At 37.3% G+C, this 10,276-nt stretch overlaps 1 protein-coding gene across 1 annotated transcript; it reads left to right on the top strand.

The window, feature by feature from the left end:
* The first annotated feature begins 264 nt into the window (after nt 1–264).
* Nucleotides 265–10,276, top strand: fdx1 (ferredoxin 1). The gene is made up of 4 exons (XM_041272589.1): nt 265–580; nt 3,799–3,923; nt 7,316–7,445; nt 10,023–10,276. The coding sequence occupies exons 1-4, from the start codon at nt 414–416 to the stop codon at nt 10,135–10,137; spliced, it is 537 nt and encodes a 178-aa protein (XP_041128523.1). The 5' UTR covers nt 265–413; the 3' UTR covers nt 10,138–10,276.

Below are 10,276 nucleotides of genomic sequence, written 5' to 3'. Positions count from 1 at the left end.
TAAATACACATAACTGGGGTTCATCAACAATTATTAAAAAATGGATACCGATACATTTCAACCTGTTTTACATTTTAATTGAGAAAACAAATACAAATTATTTTTATTTCTTAAACGTATGTAAAATATGTATACGTATATAGAGGTAGCACGTAGGTTATTTGTTACAAAACACACCTGAAAATATGAACATAAAAAAATAACAACCATGGAACTATAAGTGCTATCAGGAGTGCAAAATTACGTCACATGGGGGGGAAAAAAAAAAACAGGGCCTAACAAGCAAAGGGACAGTGTTGTGTAACCATTGCGCTAAGTGACTTGTGAGGGTTCTTTTTATACAGAAATCGGATCTACAGAAAAAAAAAAAAAATCCTTTTTTAATTTGAGTTTTTATTGAACCTCTTTCAAGTATGGCTGCAGCTATAACACAGAGATGCATCCTTCTTTCCCAGAGTTTGTTCCTTAGATCTCGGTCTATGATCTCTAAGCAAACGCCGCTGAGGACACTGAGGCCGGGACAGCGGCACTCGGCCTGCGGATTTAGCCGAGCTTTTAGCTCATCTACCGGGACACTCAGGTAGGAAAGAGTGGATATTTTTAAGACGCTGTGAGATACGGAAGTTAAACTAAGTTTGACTGTAAAAATAATGTAAGCTATTACGTATTTTACTGTAATACAGAACTAATGTTAACACTTGTTTCTAATTGTGTTTATGAAAAGGGTGTTCAGTTGGTCAGTGGGTTGCTGAGGGTTCACAAGTTTTCTGAAACAGCCTAATATGCCTTCATAATGAAAAGTACACAATTTAACTGGAATACTTACAAAAATTAAGAAATTAAACAAACGTCACAGTCAGCAGTCATTACTACAGTTGTTGTGGTTTTAATCACAAAGGACAGTGACTTCAAATCTTCTAGAAGATATCGACTGTATTGGGCTGTTTCAGAGAACTTTTGACTCCTCAGCAACCCACTGACCTGCCCAGTGGTGTCTGAAGTGAACCCACCTAATGTACCAGTTAAGCAGTGCGTGTTGGAAAGCCTTGTCAGAGCATGGGTGAAGTAAGAGCGCAGTGGCGGCCTTACCTGACAATTTCCCGTCTTTTTTGGCATTGTCGGCTGTTACGGTCACTTAAAACATAGTTTTGGTTTTTAATTTACATTGCTTATTTACTGGAATGGCAAGTTAAAATATCTGTGTACATATGCAATGAAAAGTACATAATCTTTTTCCATTGTAGGTTTCTCTGTTCATAAAGACCTAACTCTTTCAGGTATTGGCTTCATACTCATACGTCATACATCATATTGGTATGATTTGAAGGTAAATGCACTGTTTCGCTTACTTGATTGGCCTGTGCTACTCTTCCTTTAAAATCCAAGCATGTTCGCCGAACCATTTTTTATCTGGAACTTTGTTTTAGCACTATCAGATGAAGAAAAACATATTCTCTGGTCTTGGTTGAGACTTCTGTGAGTTTAGATTATAAACGTGCAGTTGTGAAATGTTGACACATTAGAAATATGTTTTTTTGTAGAATGTTCAATATGTTAAGGTTTATTAATTTTGGTTTACCAATAGCTTTGTATTAAATGTGTGACCAGACTAAGTTGTGTAACTTTGTTGATATGGGTAAGTTTGAATAGGAACATGACTTATAATAACCCTAGCCTTCTGATAAATTGGTTTTACTGTGTTCCAAAAAACAGCAGCCAGATAGTTACAAGACCTTTGTTCTGTTTGTATTCCTCTGTAGCCTACAGGGTTACAATTATAGTTTTCCATTCCAGCATATTTGCAATTTTAAGAACACGTATGCTGTTTGTGAGATAAAAATCTGTCTGTCTCTCTCTCTCTCCAAAGAGATTGACTACTAAGAGGCATGACTACAGCAGACGTATTGCCAAAGCAATTACAAAATAAATAATAAACATACCAAATGATTACAGAAAATAAAGCCTATATAAAAAGTTAATAAACATATTTTAAAAAGAAACCTGTAGTGCAGGTCAAATGAGACTGAGAATTGGGACTTTGTTCTATACTGAACTTGCACTTTACAATAGCTTGTGAAACAGTGTTGTAATTAATAGCCTGTAGGTAAAGTTTATTTGCAGGGAGAGCTTTAAGTTCTAGTATGTCAGGTGCATGTTCACCATTTGGATTTTGCAAAACAAATACAATGTGTAACCCATACTGATCTTGGGCATCAGTCGACTCATCAGTGTGATCACTGACAAGCAACCAGACTGTTTTACCAATTCCATAATCTCCTGCTTGTGATACTTTGTGTCAGCTGTGATAGATGTCTCGGCTGGGCTGATGAAGGAATCGATCCACCATTTGCTACACTCAGTCTGAAGAATTTACGTAACTTTTGGTTGTCCAATTTTTCATGAGGGATATTTGCGCAAACAGACGCCTCTGTCAGGTCAAAATGTAATGTGCTTCACTGTTTTCAGTGCACTTTTGGAACATGGAAGTCACCTTTTTTGTTTCTTTTGCAAGTAAAACAGTCGCAGTACTGCTCTGGATTGCTGTCTTTATCTTTCAGTGAATACTTTAATCTAAATGCCTGTCAACAGCCGATTCTCAGTAGTGAGCTACAGCCAAGATGCGCAAGCAAACTTTTATCATGGGCCGCATATCCAGAAAACTAGTTTAACCTCGTGTAGCGGGCTGCACATGACTAAAGAATAACCCATGTTTAACCCTTAGCTGCACAGTAATACAAAGCAAATTAAATGTCTACTTGCTGAAGTGGTTTTTATTTTGGCAGACGAGTTGTTCAGTTGTAACAGGCAGCAAAGTCACAGGGCTAGCCACAAGCCTATGTTGGGAATTGGTTCTTTCAATGCAGCAGGTTTGTGCATTTGAGAAAGGAGAGGAATACTCGTGAAATTAGTGGGAGACAAGCTGATGAGAAGCAGTAACCCTCTACTGTATGAATTAAAATGATGTGCTGCCTTCTATGTGAAAAAATTGAAAAAAGCAAGTAAATAAAGTTAAAAAATAAATAAAATTACGATATATTCATAAGTGAAATGGAGTGAATACACTGGGCCACAGTCGGACGATAAACAGGCAGCATACTACCCCGTGACCGTGGGTTGCGTGTCCCTGATCTCCAGTAACATTATAGGACGTACAGGAGAGATTCTCTTAAAACTCCTGCTGGATATTGCTTTACGTGATCTGAATGCAGGCACATTTTTAGCCTTTTCAGAGACATTATTTTTCTTATTTACAGTGTGTAGTATTTTAATTTCCCACCAAGATTACATATTGTCACATGAAATCACTGCACAGCACTATGTGCATGGTGAATAATGCACACAGCAGAGCTGTACAGTTTTGTTAATGTGATTTTTATTTTTTGTCTGAAATTTTTTTCTTAAGAATATTGTAAAAATCATAGTATTTGGGCTAATTTCAGAACTGCCTTCTTTCTTAAGCTGATTTTGTTTGGCTGAGAGTTTAATTTTGTTTGTGTAAACTGCGACGCACTGCTGTAGAAAATGCCAATTCCGCATTCGTAGCCGATGGAGGCTGCAAAGGGGTTAAATATTTGATGTGTGAAAGAACTAAATCAGTTTATCCCTTATTTCTGGTAAAGTGTGCTTCTACTATACATTATATAGCTCAGGAAAGAAATACAAACTCCTTTTTCCTCATATGCTGTGTTTTCATTTTGATAACTTTTTATAAGGAACACCTAGGGCTGATATTTGATCTTTATTTTAAAAAGAAGCTGTACTTTTTTTTTTAATTTGTCCTCCTGCTTTTCTCAACAGATCAGAAGACAAAGTAACAGTCCATTTCATAAACAGAGATGGAGAAAATATCACAACTGAGGGGAAAATTGGCGATTCTTTATTAGATGTTGTTGTTAACAAAAATCTGGATATTGATGGATTTGGTAAGTTGTTTTTTGTCATGGATAATGTACACTGGTATGCTAAATATAGGTTTTATTTTTCACTATAATGAAAGGCAAACAGAATATTTTGAAATTACCTTTTTTTTTTTACATTTTGTTGAAGACTTGAGGTAACATGGTTGCACACACATCATCTTCCTGCTAAACCACATGTATTTAATGCACATTAGTTACATGAGGTAATACTGCCAAACACATGTAGTGTTTGTTACCTAAATGCCAATCAATAGAATACAATGGTTAAATAATACTTTAGTGTGTGCTGTTTGCCTACGAGACTGACCATGATTGGTATGTATAGGGTTTATTGTATCTTAATATAAAATAAACGTGATTATACTGTGTTTCTATTTTTAGCAGTAAGCATTGTGTGTTGAGCTGAAGGAAATAGCGAGACCGAATGGGCCCAGATTTCCAGATTTACAAAATGTAACATGCTGGCTAAGAATTATCTTAAGTCTGAAGGCTATAATAAAAGTCAAACACAAGAAACACTAAAGCAGGGGTGCCAGTACTTTTGTCATGGATTAATACTTTAAATAAGTTAGTTTTGTTTTTTGATAAATATTATGTTAAATTACTAGAACACGTGTATTTAGCTTTGATTTATTCAAAAGTGGTTAGTTTGCTAAGTGCTTGTCCTTAATCTGTTACCTTGAATGATAGTATAATAAGCGAAGTGCCAATACTTTTGTCTCGTCTGCACATGTTGTCTCTATAATGCTTTATTTATCTTATAAACTGAGGGGTTAAAGAAGAAATTAATCAGTTTCAGTGCACTCAGTATATGCAATCGCTGTAATACCGAACCTTTCTTCATGCATTGTGCCTGTTATTTTTATTTACAATTAAACCTCAGTTACACAAATCTGTAAAAAACACCCAGTACTGCACTGATACTCGGATATCCTTCACCAGCTGTTTCAAGCCATGTTTAGAGAAGTGTGAAATATAAGACATGTAATGTGCACTCTGTTATAATTGGAAATACAAATATGTTGAACATGGTTTTTATGGTTTCTGTTTTGCGCTGTATTAACTAGTTGGATAAACTATACAGACATAATGGGATGTGCACAACAAATAGATTTCCCTTTCAAAAAAGAATTGTTGAAATGGACTTTCAAATGGATTGCAGTTTCACTGTTTGCCCACCAGATGTCACAAAGAGCTTATGAAAAAAAGAAATGTACATGTTTAAACCATAAATGGGGATACTGTTGCACAATATTGGAGGTGTTTTGTTTTTTGTTTCTTTCTCCCCCAATTATGAACAAGCCAAACAGGCACATGCACACAATGATATTATTTAGGATAATAGGATTGTTTGAGTAGTATTGTTCCTTGGGATAACAAAATACAGAGCTGAAGTCATGTGATTTAATAACAACACCAGGTGCTCAGTGTTTGGTGTTTGAGTTGAGTTAAAATTGCCAAAATTAGTTAATTAAGAAGCTGTATAAATAGCCATTCAAAAAGACGTGATTTTAATTAACACAGGAACAGCGAAAGATAGGACAATGCCCCACTTGAGTAATGAAGATTGCATGGTTGCTGTCAGCATGATTGAAGGCAGCCTGTCTGTGAGAAGTTACCTGGAGAATGCAGACTGCTGAAGCAGAACATCTCAGACTAGTCCAGAGAAACCAGGAAACTGTCTCTGTGAAGGGACAGGCCACATTATGCAAGTCAGAGGGTCACCACACCGGCCCAGGAACGTCACTTCCGACTGACTGCAGTGGCAACAGCATGAGAAATTTCAGGAAGAAACCTGTGCATCAACCTGTGTAGCGCACAGTTTGCATGAAAATGATTTTGCATGCTCTGAGGCTGTTCAGGGGTTAAATGTTGACAGCTGAGAAACGAAATCGGCATCTTCTGTGGGACAGAGAACATCTGAGGTGCCCTCGACAGACCTGACGGAAAATGTCTGTGGAGACATTGTTGTGAGCGTTACGCTGACTGTTGCATTGTTCAAGCCAACCGGAGGGGTGGTGGAAGTGTGATGTGGGGAGGAATCTCCTTTAACACAAGAACCCCTTTGCTGCAGTTTGAGGGCAACCTTGCTGCTCAGCGATACATTGACCAAGTCCTTGGGCAACAGTTTTTCCGTTCCTGCAAGCCAATCCAGAAGTGTCGATTTTCCAGCAGGACAATGCAAGACCACACAGTGCTAGGATTACAATTGCATGACTGCAAGAAAACGAGATTTTGCAGTGTCCAGTTTTTCCAATAGAATATCTCTGGGACCAAATCGCCAGACTTCTACTAGACTAGACTTATTAGACTTCGACCACGAGTGTGTACATTAACCTCCACACCCACAGACCATAGTGAGTGTGGAGAAGATAGATCCATGTCCAGCTTTGTTGTAGTGTTGAGCAATAGAATAGTCTTTATTATTTCCAATAGCTGCTTCATGTACAGCAATTTGTAATTGCATGAGTAGAAAGCCATTAAAAAATCTGCTACAATCAGGGGATATATAAGAACTGTAGAATCAAGTACATCTGCTGTATTTTGAATTTGTTGATTGACAACAAGGCTACTAAAAGAAAAAAATCATATGAAGTAAAAAAAAAAAAAAAAAAAAAAAAAAATTTCCCCTGCCTGTATTAAATGTTATTTTTAAACTGAAATGCTTTTCCAACTTTTTTTTTTTTTTTTTAAACTTGCATCCTGTCCCCTTCCTAGAAATATGTAAAACAAATAAATAATTCTGAACAACTAAATTAGAAATAGCTCTTTATATGGGCAGCGGATTTGTATTTATTTTTTAAATACCAGTAGATGTAAATAAATCCCAAGCAGAAATCATCTTGTTAAGCAAGGACTGTAACCGGCTCATTAAATTGCTAAAAGCTCTCTGGTGCACCCTGTTGGAAAAATAAAGTATTGATATTACACTTCAATCTGCACCACATAACTGTGGTGTGCTGTGCCTCGAGGTACAGCAGATTTGCAGTGGTGCTGTGGAAGTTTTCCACAGAGTTCACTGTAGGTTGAAGCCAGAGGTCTGGGGGGTGTTCTTGAAGATTGATTAATTTGGCATGGAATGGCCCTCTGAAATGGGTATCACAGCTGACTTACCATGTAGTTGTATTGACCAATATTTAGAAATTACAGAACATTTAATTTGTATTTCGATTTTACCATTGGTGGGTACGACTGGACATACTCAGTGGAGTTGTAAAGGTAACTTGAGTTAGATATGAAAGTATAGAATGACTTGATAAACTTTGACTTTCTCACTAGTGATTGCTCCGAGGTTAGCTTATTAACTGCTCTGTTTCTCTGAGTTTGATTTTATTGAATGGATCCCCAATAGTTTTGTTTGATTTCCTTCAGCCATGGTAGTTTTTGTTTTCCAGGTGCCTGTGAAGGAACTTTGGCATGTTCCACCTGCCATTTAATCTTTGAAGAGAACATCTTTAAGCAGCTGGACCCAATCACTGATGAGGAAATGGACATGCTGGACTTGGCTTATGGACTCACTGAAACGTAAGTGCGTTGTATTCGAGGGGAGCTACTGATAAGTATTCATTGATGTAGTTTCATGTGATTTTAATTTGTTACTATCTGCCATTTTAATTTTCGTTAGACTGATGGTAGTGACAGTTTTATAGAGGAATGTCATATAATGGTCTACTACTAATAGACCTTTTAAATGGCAGCATTAAACATGGTCCCAACAAGGTTATCCGTTACAATCAAGATTACTGTGCAATAACTGCTGACCTTTATTGGAACTGTGTGGCAAAACAATGACATGCTGGGAATGTACAGGTGCAGCAGCTTACTCAAGCAAAATATTTCTGTCGGTGTGAGTACACTTGTTGTTTTAGTGTCAGTTAACTTGACCTGGTTTTGAATTAAAATAGATTATTAGTAACTGAAAACATCCTCAAAGGAAGTTTATAAGTCCATAGAATTTTTTTTTTTCAATTCCTGACATTTACACCTGGATAATGTTATTCCATGCACAGTCACGCTTCCAAAATATGTGTTGTTGGCCAGGCAGAATAACCAGTTTATCTGAACAAATCAGCACATTTGCTAACAATATGCCACATCTGTCGAGAGCAGCACCTTCATGCAGTCCACATGTTGGAGGCTGGACTAGGGCAGCGTACTGTGGCTCGCCATGTTGGGTGCTCACAGCCAGCAATCTCAAACCTAGTGAGACGTTGTAACCAGACACACTCTGTCAATGACAGGCCACGAACTGGGAGTCAAAGAGTCACAACACCTGCCCAAGATCGACAGATCATTATACAGCATCTTCATGATGTCAGTTGTTAGTCAGCACAATAAAAAGTCACTGCATCTGCTCTAAAAAAAAGTTTGTCATTTTTCGATCACATCTAGTGAATTTATCCAAATGTAAGTGATACGTTTCTTTTGATGCTCAAATATAAGTGAGAAGTTTCTTCTGATGCTCAGTATAGATGTCCATTCATGTTTAAAACAGATTATGTTTAGTCCTAGATCATGATGTATATTTAAAACCAATACAAAATGCATTTCATTGGCAACAAGAGGCTCCGGATTGTATCAGCTGATTAACTTGCTACATTAAACAAGACTTCCGTGTCCATCACTACAGCGGGCATGTTTTGGGAGTCAAACATAGCTGCTGATGCGCCCTTGATTTACATTATAATAGAAACCCTAACTGATTTAGTGCTCTTATGGTAATGTTCAATGTATTTTTTTGAAGTTCAGTGGCAAATCAGCAAACCGAAATTACCTTTGATAGATGAGAACTGTAGTACCAGATTTAACCTTGGGCATTTAGTGTGATCAACACATGTGACTACTGAGTCTTTGAATAGTCACCAGGAAAGAATAACTGAGGCTCACTACAAAACAGAACATGAATATAATCACTTAACAGCTACAGAGATTAAAAGCTACAGTATATAGTACAGCTCTGGAAATACAGGCTTATCCAGGACACAACAAACCAATAACTACATCCTCCCTAATTAGGAACCAAATAATGTAATTGTCCCTATTTTGCAAATACAAAAGGTTTTTACAGTTGAATATTAATGATATGGTACGGTCCCATTGACTGCAAGTGTTTTTAAGCGTAGTTGACATCTATTGGACAGTAAATACTAAACAAAGACACAACTGGACCAAATTAATTTTATTGTCCTCCAAAACCAGCTAATCAATACTTTACATCGACGAAAGCAACCAATCCTTTACCTGCAACTGCCGAAAGCCAGTCGCAGACTGTCGGCTCGACTGGAGCGCAGACACACACACACACACACACGCACACACACAGCTTTCAACAACAAAGCGAGACGCGGACTGTACAGTAATATTGCTCCATTCATATATAGATTCAGGAGAGAAGGCTTTGGCTGAAGGTAGAAACATGGTGAGTTAGGAGGTGTTTTAGAGTGGCATTTAATGAGAGATTGTATTGGTAGTTCACACTCCACCGTACACAGTAGTTGCTCCCTTCATTCCTCAGGCAATGTCCTGAATATAAATAGGGGTTTAAAACCCGAACAAGTTAATAAAAAATACACATCAATTTACTAAAGTAGAAACTCATTGTTTTTCTCTTTTATATGTATGTCATCCTTGTTCTTTATTTAAAAAATGTTCTGGACTATTTTCGTAGAACGGCTTTACTCAGGTTCCTGACGAATCGGTACGATAAAGCCATCATCGAAGGGCACTATCACTTAAATATTACTTTCATGTTCGTAAATACTGCAAATTCGTAGAATTTTTGCTTGCAATGTACTAAACAGCTCTTTTTCATGAACTACCGTAATGTCACTGCAATTTTACGAACAGCATAAATTTACTGTTCACTATACAGGAGAGAGTGGAATTTGCATCTCATTATAAATAGGTTCGCAACACCAAAAGTCAAGAACTGTACCACTAATTTATTCAACTCATGAATTCTTAGCCAGTACCACCCAAGATTCCAACAAATTTGTCCTAATGGATTTACTGAGCTGTTTATTAATGTACTCTTTAAAGAGTTTTGAAGAAGTGTTTGCTGGTTTGGCCTTTTCACTAATGAAGCTCTCCTTTTTTTTTCAGCTCACGTTTGGGCTGCCAGATCTGCCTTTCGAAGTCAATGAATGGTATGACAGTATCGGTGCCGGAGGGTGTGTCTGATGTCAGACAAGCTGCAGATATGGGATCTACTCCTTAACCCTAGTGAAATTCCTTGAGATTCATAGTGATTAATAGATTCCTGTAATTACAGGGATGGTAGAATAGAAAGAAGACAGGTGGCACACAGGTGTCATTGTCCATCAATTCAACAGTACATGAAATCAGGACTTAAAGGA

The sequence above is a fragment of the Polyodon spathula genome, chromosome 15 (genome assembly GCF_017654505.1).
Source record: "Polyodon spathula isolate WHYD16114869_AA chromosome 15, ASM1765450v1, whole genome shotgun sequence".
Taxonomy (NCBI): Eukaryota; Metazoa; Chordata; class Actinopteri; order Acipenseriformes; family Polyodontidae; genus Polyodon; species Polyodon spathula.
Note: the sequence above shows the minus strand (reverse complement) of the source record. Positions and strands in the feature narration are given on the sequence as shown.